The sequence below is a fragment of the Colletotrichum orchidophilum genome (genome assembly GCF_001831195.1).
Source record: "Colletotrichum orchidophilum strain IMI 309357 chromosome Unknown Scaffold_192.1, whole genome shotgun sequence".
In the NCBI taxonomy this organism is placed as follows: Eukaryota; Fungi; Ascomycota; class Sordariomycetes; order Glomerellales; family Glomerellaceae; genus Colletotrichum; species Colletotrichum orchidophilum.
Window position 1 is genome coordinate 27,768 of NW_019173148.1, and position 11,722 is coordinate 39,489.

The 11,722-nt window shown below is 52.6% G+C and overlaps 4 protein-coding genes across 4 annotated transcripts; 3 read left to right on the plus strand and 1 right to left on the minus strand.

Moving 5' to 3' along the window:
* Nucleotides 1–147: 147 nt before the first annotated feature.
* CORC01_13430 (2,3-bisphosphoglycerate-independent phosphoglycerate mutase) lies at nt 148–2,083 on the plus strand (the record flags this gene model as incomplete). The annotated part of the gene is made up of 4 exons (XM_022625047.1): nt 148–178; nt 426–778; nt 843–1,224; nt 1,275–2,083. 4 exons carry the CDS (start codon nt 148–150, stop codon nt 2,081–2,083), a joined length of 1,575 nt encoding a protein of 524 aa, XP_022468445.1.
* Nucleotides 2,084–4,023: 1,940 nt separating this feature from the next.
* On the plus strand, nt 4,024–4,806 carry CORC01_13431 (prostacyclin synthase; the record flags this gene model as incomplete). The annotated part of the gene is made up of 2 exons (XM_022625048.1): nt 4,024–4,271; nt 4,362–4,806. The coding sequence occupies 2 exons, from the start codon at nt 4,024–4,026 to the stop codon at nt 4,804–4,806; spliced, it is 693 nt and encodes a 230-aa protein (XP_022468446.1).
* Nucleotides 4,807–4,980: 174 nt separating this feature from the next.
* On the minus strand, nt 4,981–7,395 carry CORC01_13432 (heterokaryon incompatibility protein; the record flags this gene model as incomplete). The annotated part of the gene is made up of 1 exon (XM_022625049.1): nt 4,981–7,395. The coding sequence occupies one exon, from the start codon at nt 7,393–7,395 to the stop codon at nt 4,981–4,983; it is 2,415 nt and encodes an 804-aa protein (XP_022468447.1).
* Nucleotides 7,396–8,050: 655 nt separating this feature from the next.
* CORC01_13433 (T-complex protein 1) lies at nt 8,051–9,892 on the plus strand (the record flags this gene model as incomplete). The annotated part of the gene is made up of 4 exons (XM_022625050.1): nt 8,051–8,096; nt 8,162–8,328; nt 8,382–8,703; nt 8,754–9,892. The coding sequence occupies 4 exons, from the start codon at nt 8,051–8,053 to the stop codon at nt 9,890–9,892; spliced, it is 1,674 nt and encodes a 557-aa protein (XP_022468448.1).
* Nucleotides 9,893–11,722: the final 1,830 nt, after the last annotated feature.

Sequence of the window (11,722 nt, forward strand, 5' to 3'; positions counted from 1 at the left end):
ATTCAATCAAATCTCCTCAACCAGACCTCTCACCACCACCACAGTAGATAAAAAAACCAAAAATCACGCACCTCCTAGAATTCTGCTCTCTTCCTATACCCATACCTTTCTGTAAAGAAATTACTGCACAGGAAATACCTATTCACCATGGCCAAGACCGACCAGAAGGCCTGCCTGAGTACGTCCAAAGATCTCCCTCCAGACCCTCCGTGCCCCTCGTCGAAGCCCCGCGGTGGTGGTGTTGGTGGTGGTGGTGTGAGTGTCGAGGCTGGCCACCAGAGCCAGAACGCGCCCGGGGAAACGGTTCCCTCACCTCTCCAGCAACCAAAACCCAAATCCAAACCAGATTACATTCTCACCCTTGCCTACATCATCCTCTATTTCCAAGTCGGCTGGCTAATCTTGTGGATCTTGCGCTCCTACAGTCGTGATTGATGGCTGGGGTGTTCCCGGCGCCGACTCCCCCAAGGATGGCGACGCCATTACCAACGCAAAGACCCCCGTCATGGACGAATTCGCTCAGAGCAAGACCGGATACTGCGAGCTCGACGCGTCGTCCATCGCCGTCGGCCTGCCAGAGGGTCTGATGGGTAACTCGGAGGTCGGACACTTGAACATTGGCGCCGGCCGTGTCGTCTGGCAGGACGTCGTGCGCATCGATCAGACCATCAAGGAGGGCAAGTTCCCCGACAACGAGGTCATTAAGAAGACTTTCGAGGGCGCCAAGAATGGCAACGGCAGACTGCACCTCTGCGGTCTCGTCTCCCACGGCGGCGTGGTGAGTTTAGATTCGGGCTCCGAACCTCACCCCCATCTCCGCCATAGACTAACAACCTTCCTAGCACGCCAAGCAAGAGCATCTCTACAACCTCCTCAAGGCCGCCAAGCAGTACGGCGTCCCCAAGGTCTACATCCACTTCTTCGGCGATGGCCGTGACACCGACCCCAAGTCCGGCGCCGGCTACATGGAGGAGCTTGTCAAGACTGCCAAGGAGATTGGCATTGGTGAGATCGCCACCGTTGTCGGCCGCTACTACGCCATGGATCGTGACAAGAGATGGGAGAGAGTCCAGCTTGCTCTCGACGGTCTGATCAACGGCAAGGGCGAGGAGAGCACCGACCCCGTCAAGACCGTCAAGGAGCGCTACGCTCGCGGCGGCGACAAGGACAAGGACGAGTTCTTGACCCCCATCATTGTTGGCGGTGACGAGGGCCGCATCAAGGGTGAGCAGGCCTGCCCAATAAACACTACGCTCTCGCTAACAGAGACCTAGACGACGATACCGTTTTCTTCTTCAACTACCGCTCTGACCGTGTCCGCCAGATCACCCAGCTGCTCGGCGACGTCGACCGCTCCGTCCTTCCCGACTTCAACTTCCCCAAGATCAAGAACCTCGTCACCATGACCCAGTACAAAGCCGACTACCCCTTCGAGATCGCCTTCAAGCCCCAGCACATGGGCAACGTCCTCGCCGAGTGGCTTGGCAAACAGAGCGTCGAGCAGGTCCACATCGCCGAGACGGAGAAGTACGCCCACGTCACCTTCTTCTTCAACGGTGGCGTCGAAAAGGTCTTTGCCCTCGAGACCCGCGACGAATCGCAGGATTTGGTCCCCTCCAACAAGTCCGTCGCCACGTACGACAAGGCCCCCGAGATGTCCGCCGACGGTGTCGCCAACCAGGTCGCCAAGCGTCTGGCCGAGCAGAAGTTCCCCTTCGTCATGAACAACTTTGCGCCCCCCGACATGGTCGGCCACACGGGCGTGTACGAGGCCGCCATCGTCGGCGTCGAGGCCACGGATAAGGCCATTGGCAAGATCTACGAGGCTTGCAAGAAGGAGGGCTACGTCCTCTTCATCACCGCCGACCACGGCAACGCCGAGGAGATGAAGTTCCCCGACGGCAAGCCCAAGACCTCCCACACCACCAACAAGGTGCCTTTTATCATGGCCAACGCCCCCGAGGGCTGGAGCCTCAAGAAGGACGGCGGCGTCCTGGGCGACGTTGCCCCCACTGTTCTGGCCGCGATGGGCCTGCCCCAACCCGAGGAGATGACTGGCGCGAACCTGCTGTCCAAGGCATAAGTTCGGGTTTGGTTTGTGGGGTCTGTGGTTGTGCGGAGTTGTGGTGAGGGTGTCTTTGGCGAGCGGGTTTATCGGGAAAAGTTGAGAGCGTATGCGGCGCGTGTTGTAAAGGATTATGATGACAATAGACAACCCTATAGAAAATGAGAACACGTTTTGATGACATGGATGATTCTACAATGTGTCCTGTGCTTGAAGGGGGTCAAACGGAGAGTGGAATCCTCGGACCAAGGCTATTGCGGGCTGCTGTCACGTACCTTATATAACCCGAGGTATGCATGGATGCTATCCCCAAGCACCGAAAAATCAATGTGTGATGCAGACGCTTAGGACTTAGGTGTGAATGTGGCATGATCTACTGTAGACTCAAGCGGAAGGGATACCGATACCAATATTAACGTTCAAAGAGAGCGACGGCATCAGTGTTGTTCCTAGCCTTATAAGGGTTTACACTTACTCCAGCCAATCCTTCGTTCAAGAGTGGTTCGCACCAACACGCTGAGTTCCAACGCCAAACGATCCCACAAGACCAGGAAAGCTCACAGCTCCTTCCTACCAAGTTTAGGAGTTGTATCGCAGGTAAAACCATCATCTATGGTATGTTGTCAACTTCCAGCTGTTCACACCGATAGGGTTTGGGTGTACCTGTAACTCAATATAATCACAGAAGTAGAAGAACATAGTCATTTATTGAATTTCAAGCGAGGGGGTTCGCATAGACAAAAATACAAGTGATACAGGTGTGCTGATTGCCACTGCTGCCCGCGGGGCAGTCCCTTTGCAAAGGGTCAGACTTGTTGTAGGAGGTTCTCACTCAAAGCATGGGTAAGAGTACGTAGGCAAGCTTACAAGTCTAAAGACAACAACTCCAATGAGCTGCGCACACGAGCATAGCCAACTCATTGCTTGCTTTGCTTGTCTTTTAAGTCTTGGAGGCCCGCGATTGGTGCGGTATGAAGCTTCATTTACTTCGATTCTATACTACTCAGACAGTACGATATGGTGCACATCGCACTTCCGGCCCTTGCCTAATCACACGACCTAAGCATGACTTTAACTTGGCATGCAATTTTGTGCCGTTGGTGTTATAACTAGCTTACATCACCTTCTACATTTCGACTTTCTGAATTGCGATTGAGATTGCTATCTGGGGAGTATTACTGTGTGACTATCGGAGCAGAAATTTGGTAAACCGGGGTAGCCTCCTGGTAGCTAATCCGCTATTGCTGCTCATATAGCAAAATCTCGTCTTCTTTTTTGTGACTCCATCCCTGATTGTGAGATCCAAAATCGACGACACGTCAAAAGTGATAGTGATAATGGTATAACTTTATGAGAAGTAATGCCCAACATGGAGACGCTTCAAATTTGATTAATAGTACATGACGTGGCTTCCTCCGTTGATAGACCAAATATCTCCCGAAAGGTAAGCTGCGTCGGGCGAGATCATAAACGCCAACAGCGCGCCAACCTCCTCCAGGTTTCCGAGCCTCCGGAGCGGGACCCTGTTCGAGAGCCCCTCCTGTATCGAGGGGCTGGCCGCGATGCCCTCTCCAAGTCTCAATGCAAGAGCAGGAAACCATAATCCTACCCCTTCAGTGGCTCCCCTTTTCGGCGAGGTCGGTTTCCCTAGGACCCCTCGCATGCTTTGAGAAAAAAGAAAAAGGCAAGGCAGCATAAGTCGTATGTGCGAGAAGAAGGTTTGGGAGCCATCTGCACCGTGTCTTGTTGAACTGGCCTGTCACCCTATGTTTGAAGAGACGGCTTGGACGTAGAGTCCGAGGATGAGGGGGAATGACTTATATGAAACCACGAAGCATCTCTCAAACCATTGAACGATGAAGCAACGACACTTTGCCTACTTGTCCTCTTCATTGTAAGTTCGTTTCTCCTGGCATAACTTCTTCCGGTACACATTGATCTTTACCTACACTGCGATGATGGCGGACACCTCGAGCACCGCCGTGACCGCGGCAGCTACTCCGTTGGAATGCTTCAGCTCGGGCTCCTCCGTCAAGTTGATCGCGTCTGCCGCAGCCCTCGTATTGACGATCCTGATAGCAATTGACAAGCTCGTCTCCGCGCCCGTGGGTCCCCGCAAGCCCCCCGTCGTCAAGGGAATCCTTCCCATCATCGGCCACTTAATCTCTGTAAACACTTCATACCTGGGTGCCTACGAGAAGTTGGCGTAAGTTGAACCCCACGCTTCTTGACTTTTCGATAAATGCCTTCCTTCCTCTTCTTCTTCTTCTTTTCTGTCGGCCCGGACCGTCATGAGCAAGGACGCAACCATCATAGACCACGAAACCGGACAGCAGTACCTCCTCAAGGAGGGCGTCGAGGTCCAGTGGAGCGCGTCTGTGATGCACAAGAAGCCCGTCTGGGGCGAGGACGGGGAGCAGTTCAACTCCGAGAAGTGGCTGAAGAACACGCTCGAGATCGCAAAGGGCTTCAATGAGTCATTTATGCCCTTTGGCGGCGGTAAGCACCTCTTCCCCGGCCGCAACTTTGCGTTTGCCGGGCTGTTGGGTGCTCTGATTGCCCTAGCCGTCGGGTCTGAGCCCGAGGGCGTTCAGGTCCCGGAGCACGAGATGCCGTTGGCCACATCGGCTCTTTGCTCTCCGATTTATGGAAGCAAGTCCAGCAAGACGAATATTTCGAGGCGGGCGGGATGGGAGGATGTTGAACGGAGATTCAATCAGAGGATTGAGGTGTCTTGGTAAGATGCGTCGGCTCTTCAGGGTTTGGAATACATGATTGGCGCAGTAGGATAGGTATTCTTGGGTTGTGTTCATATGAGACTGAGATAATCGCCATCAGAATTTTCCTTCTCGTTCAAGCTTCGCCTTCACGCTCATCCAGCAGCCCGACCCTGTCTTTGAAGCCTGATGCTCGTCTTAAACCAGGACAAATGCGGCCTCCTTGAGCTCAGGGGCGTTGAGCCTTCGTCTCAATTTTGAATCAATCTCCTCATCATCGTCGGCGTTGTCTGCCCAACCCTGCGCTTCGTCCCCCCAATGCATAATACCGTCGGCATAACAGGTACCGACCATTGTGAAACGGTTCGTGCCCATGACGCTCTCCATTTGCCCGACCCTCGAAGACTCGGTGTACAAAGTACCGATGTGTTTTCGTAGAATATAGGGCATGAGACCAGCTTCCAGCACGCATAGTGCGTCTCCTACCCGCATGTTCTCCGGGCCAAGCCCAACTTGGCCTCGATCAGTAACGAACAATCGGTATCCGGCAGCTATAGTTCGAATGGTGTCCTCTTTCCATGAGAGATCGTTCGGCTTTGACTGCTCTTGAATGCCAAAATCTTCCGGTAGTAAACGAACGAGTCTATACATTCCATTCAGGCCTAATTCATCATCCAACTGCCGTTCGTTGCTAAATGTCGCCGTCGTGACTTGAAATCGTAAATGTGGCGAAAATTCTCTAAAGACAATGGCGTCAATTCCGGTCCCTTCGGGGCAATCTGCAGCTGTCCTGTAGAACTCCTCATGGAGAACTGGCTGAGAATTCATTGACTTGAAGTAGCGCGGGAGTTTTCTGAAAGTCCAGCGGGCGAATTCTCGTCGCTTCTCAGGTTCGAGTGGCTGGACATAATCGCTATATTCACTGCGAATCTGCACAGCGGAGGAGAGGCAGGATGCGATAGTCTCAAGTAGCGGTACTCGATAGATACGCCACCCTTCCTGTCTTTCGTAGCTATTCTGAACCTGGAAGATGACGAAGCTAATGTTTGAGAGGTCACTGCGAATGACATCGCTTGCAGTCACAACGACGCCACAAGCTACGCCTTTGAGAATCAAAGCGGAACGCTGCTCTTTGTTTTCAAACGGCCAGCTTGACGTGTATTTTATCATAATCGGAAGATCATGGACCGGCTTCCACCTGTCTGGGCTTTTCTCGAGCAAACCTTCAAAGTGTTGTTGAGGCAATATGTTTCTGAACTCGTCGCCCGATGAACTCGTCCGGAAATGCCGGAACCGTACACGACTTGCGTTGAATTTCAAGTAAGTTTCCTCTTGGAGATCGAATCGTCTCTGGTTGAAACCAGGAATCATGTACTCGGAAGACCAATCCGGTACCCATGAAGGAATATCTTTGCGGCTCTTGGCGAGCAGATCTGGTGTCGTCATCCAGAGAAGACCGGTGTGGTGGATGATCTCATATGCTGCGTGAGAAAAGAGCTCACCGACATCAACTTCGTAGTCAGTCTCGATGGTCAGTTTGTTGTGTTGAAATGGTCTTCTCATTTTCATATCCTCGGCAAGTTTGAGAAGAGCAAATATCTTGTCTCGCGGCTCTGAGGATTTGCGATTCCGAAACTTCCTGAGAAGCCACAGCAGAGAACTGCACGCCGTGAGATGCTCCGCGCTGCCAACGTTCTCTGTCACTAGGCGAACCGGCCTGATTGCGTCTATTTTGCCGACCAAGTAGAGCATCACTCTAGCCAAGTCTGGATGTTTGGTCGCGGGTGAGCCCTTGAATGCTTGAGCCGCGTGTTCGACGTAGGCGAAAGGAATTGAAGCGCGGCCGTAAATAACAGTAAGCTGTCGAGCAACACAAGCCTCTTGGACAATCCACATCCGATTCCACCAGTCGCTTGTCGCGAAGTGTCGCATTCTTTCGGATATCAACCGCAATTGTGCTTCACTGAGATTGTGCGTCAGGTCATCTTGGTATGCATTCGCAAGAGGTCCGCCCCTGGAAAAAGTGTTGATCTCGAAAAGTTCGAAAAGGCTATACAGACACATGATTTCTTCATGTTCTGTGAGCGAACCCGGCTGAGAGTCCTTCACCTTGTCCAAGTACTTCTGCGATTCCAAGCTAAGCGTGCCCATTTCATCATTGGGGAGGAACTCGAGGAAGGGGTTCTTCCCTAGTTTCTCGAAACGACGTGGATAGTCCCCGCGACTTCTATCCAAGCCGTCCCCGATATAGGCAATGACTTCAGTGGCCCAGCTAAATATGTCGTGCATCAAGCCAACTTGGTGGCCTTTTTCGACAGCATCATCTTGATTGATGCAGATGGAATCAATCCAAAGAATGACTGGCTCTGCCTGCCTTCGAATGGAACGCAAGGCCCGGTCTAAGTTGAAAGTGATCCGATGAATCTTGTCATTGACGGTTATATGGTTTGATCTTTTCGAGCTCCCCCAGGCATATGATAGGGCAAGGTACTCATGATCTCGATCGGCTAGGAATAGCCTGGCTTCGAGGCCATCAAGCCAATCTCCAGGAAGAAGCTGTATTAGTCGAATCTCGTTGAGCGCAAGTTTCTGATCGTACTTGAAGGTCGACATCGTCTAAGGTAGTATGAAGCCAAGTAGATTTTCAATGAGCTCTCCTTAATTCTGTTGATCAAGGACCCAAAAGCTGTGAATACGGCGGAAAAAGGCGACGAAATAGGCAGAAATGGGAGAGGGTGCCATGTCAGCCTGCAGCCCGTGAGGCTGCTGATTGGTGTGAGTACATTCTCTCGAATTACTGCGATCAGCTGAAAGACGTATGAAGTGACGTGGAAAGCTACAAATTAAGAATGGGTGTAGCAGTCAGTCAAATTCAAAATTCTCAACTACATAGTATAGCAAGTCAGGATAGCATCAAGCATTGTATGCCAGTGTGGGCACTCGGCGATTGATGATACATCGCGAGATTGAGAGTCACTGTTGATATTGAATCTGGTACGCCTGGGCTTAGGCGGGGAACTGGCAGGGGTCACCAGTACCCCTCCTCAATTACATAATCCAGCTAAGGTAAGGCAGCCAGCCAGCCACACCTTGGTCCGTGCCCGGGGAACATCACGAAAGGCTGCAATAATTTTTTGGAGCTCCAGAAGCTTCTTGGGCCACGAACAGCACAAGTACAGCCTTCCCCCGCGACGACATACGAACCCCGACTCTCCCGTCGAGTGTATTCCCAACCTCTGTACTCGTCGTTTCGAAATTACTACTCAAAATGTCGTTCGGAGGCCAGACCCCGACCATTATTGTCCTGAAAGAGGGTGCGCTACCCCACCGCCTTCCCCTTGCCGACCTAGAAACTGTGACTGACGAGCCTGTTGCGCAGGAACCGATACCTCTCAGGGCAAGGGCCAAATTGTCTCCAATATAAACGCCTGCTTGGCTGTCCAGGCCACGATCAAGTCTACCCTCGGTCCCTATGGAGGTGACCTGTTGATGGTCGATGCCAACGGCAGACAGACAATCACCAACGATGGTGCTACGGTTATGAAGGTCGGAAAGATCATATGGACTGCTTTGAGAGTGGCGTACTGACGCGCATGTAGCTCCTCGACATCATTCACCCCGCAGCCCGAATCCTCGTCGATATCGCGAGATCACAAGATGCTGAGGTCGGTGATGGCACAACGTCCGTTGTCGTCTTGGCTGGTGAGATCCTGAAGGAGATCAAGGAGCACGTCGAGCAGGGCGTTAGCTCTCAGGTCATTATCAAGGGTCTGCGGAGAGCGTCTATGATGGCCGTCAACAAGATCAAGGAGATCGCTATCGATACCAACGAGAGCAACAGAAGGGAAACGCTTGGCAAGCTGGCGGCTACCGCCATGACGAGCAAGCTAATCAAGCGCAACACCGAGTTCTTCACAAAGAGTACGTTCAGATACGCTTATTGGGTGATAGATATGCTAATTCGTGTACAGTGGTCGTGGACGCTGTCCTCTCCCTTGACCAGGACGACCTGAACGAGAAGTTGATCGGCGTAAAGAAGATTCCCGGCGGTTCCCTCACCGAGTCACTATTTGTCAACGGTGTCGCATTCAAGAAGACATTCTCCTACGCCGGTTTCGAGCAACAACCCAAGTCTTTCGAGAAGCCCAAGATCGTCTGCTTGAACGTCGAGTTGGAGCTTAAGGCCGAGAAGGACAACGCCGAGGTCCGCGTTGAGCAAGTGTCCGATTATCAGGCCGTTGTCGATGCGGAATGGCAGATTATTTACAAGAAGTTGGAGGCTATCTACAAGACGGGCGCAAAGGTTGTGCTCAGCAAGCTGCCCATTGGCGACTTGGCTACGCAGTATTTCGCAGACCGCGACATTTTCTGCGCTGGTCGCGTCACATCCGAGGACATGGAGCGCGTGGTTCAGGCTACCGGCGCCACCGTCCAGTCGACATGCTCAGATATCCTCGCAGAGCACCTGGGTACCTGTGGCAGCTTCGACGAGCGCCAGATTGGAGGCGAGCGTTTCAACTTCTTCGAGGGCTGCCCCGAGGCCAAGACCTGCACACTCGTCCTCCGTGGCGGTGCTGAGCAGTTCATCGCCGAGGTCGAGCGTTCGCTGCACGACGCCATCATGATCGTCAAGCGCGCCATCAAGAACCACACTATCGTCGGTGGCGGCGGTGCCGTCGAGATGGAGGTCTCCGCATACCTTCACCGCTTCGCCGACAAGAATATCCCCCACAAGCAACAAGCCATCATCAAGAGTTTCGCCAAGGCTCTCGAGATCATCCCCCGCCAGCTGTGCGACAATGCCGGTTTCGACGCGACCGACATTCTCAACAAGCTGCGCGTGGAGCACCGCAAGGGCAGCACCTGGGCCGGTGTCGACTTCATCAACGAGGGCATCGCCGACATGATGGAGCGCTTCGTGTGGGAGCCGGCGCTGGTCAAGATCAACGCCATTCAGGCCGCCACCGAGGCCAGCTGCCTCATCCTTGGCGTCGACGAGACGATCCGCAACGAGGAGAGCGCGCAGCCCCAGGCCCCTGGTCAGCAGCTGCCCCCGGGTGCCGCACAGCGCGCCCTGAGAGGCAGAGGACGGGGCATGCCTCGTCGGTAAAGAGGTTATGACCGGGAAATGAATGAGAACAAAAAAGGAATCAAAAATCAGGAATCGATGAATGGCGTCTGTATGATACCTAGAACTGGCCCCCAGGGGCTTTGGCTATAAGAAGTCCGAATAGACTGGGTCATTTGTCGTCTGTCATGAACACGCTTGCATTGGGTTTTTTCCCTACCGCGCTTGATATAAACGCGTGACAGTGTGAATGACAGGTCTCCCCAACACGGACTGCGCAGGTGATGGTTAGCTGGCAAGGTGATGGAAATACTGTCGCGCCACTAGTTGGATCCTGCGTCTTGCAGTGACTGGATGGCAGCGGAAATTGCAGTGTAGACAGCAGTGATTAGTCAGAGTAGCCATCTTTGGTCAGTTCCATCAGATCAATGCCCGGGTAGGTGTTATAAATGCAGTGAAGTTGGCATTGTTGGCGCAGCCACACTCATCGCATGATAGGTCTATTCCGCTTCTTCTGCTGGCCGGCCAAGTGACCCAGTCAAAGCCCGAGGCGGTACCTGAAATGCAGTGAAGCATGCGGTCAATTACATCATGTATCGATTGCCACGAAGACGAACAGGACGAGGATCCTTTGTCAATCTGTGCCGAGCCTGGCGATGATGGCGTCTGGCGGTAAAACAGATTTCCAATACCCAGCCTGAATAGATGACGCCTAGATGTTCCCGTCCCGTCAAAAGTCTTGGGGAGCCGAGTTGAGCTGGCTGGTCTTCCTAAAGATAAACTACCTCACCTAGCAGGTAGGCAGGTGGAAAAAGGGGGGGCTCTCAATCACTTGAAGTTTTCTATACCCCATACCCCTATTTTCGTAGCTCACCTTACATGACGCCATGTCCCCTACATGGGTGTCTTGGAAGCTTTCAATATCCCATGTACTGCCTCGGGGCAATTCATTGCTTCAGAAGGGGTTTGGCGCAGTCCAACAAGTCTCTACTACCATATCTTGACGCCAGCTCAGGTCAGGTCTCAACATAAGTGAAAAGGAACTTATACATTCAAACATCTCCGGGTGCTCCAAAAATTCTCGTGCCTCCCCATCTCCGCACACGGCGGTTAGGTCGCGAGGTACGACTACGACGGCACCGCCCTTACCGCCCGTTGCGAAGGGCCACAGCTGGAATGAACTTCCCAAACTGACTCTTGCCGTAGAGGAGAGAGAGGACGAAAGTTCTTCCATGGGGTCTTTTTTCTCGACGCTGCCACTTCTGCTGAAGATGTTTTGCATTCCAAGAGGTGGAACCCCGAGGTCACAAGCATCGACTCCCATGACGGCTTTTTCGTCACTTAGGAATGTAATATGGAAGTCACGGAGAAATAAGTCTCATATCCGCAGTTGGCGGTCGGTCACCTACGTTGATTCATATTCACTTTCACATTCGGTCAAGCAAGTTGAAATCCATCCCAAAATCAATTCATCGTATCTCTTCTATCGCGTGATCCCAGAACCCAACCGTGGCGAAGGTATACGCAGTCGTCCAGCACCAAGAATTGGGTTCATGTTCATTCCAAAACCCATTGCCAAATACCAAAAAAAAGTCAGAAACCGCCGCTGATCGCCGTAATACCCAAATCATTACCGAAAACCCGTAGACCGAAAATTTTGTTTCCCCTTATGATCGTACATCCGTCCAGCGAACGAAGAGCGTCGCGATAACCCATCGTCATTACATAGTCCCGTAGCGGGTGCTGAGAAAGACCAAGATCAAGCACAAGCGTAAAGCGTCATAACGTACACATTGCTGAAGAGAAAGAAGTCATGACACCGTCCAATACCCTTCCCAAAGGAAACCGTTTCGCCAATGAAAATAGTATCCA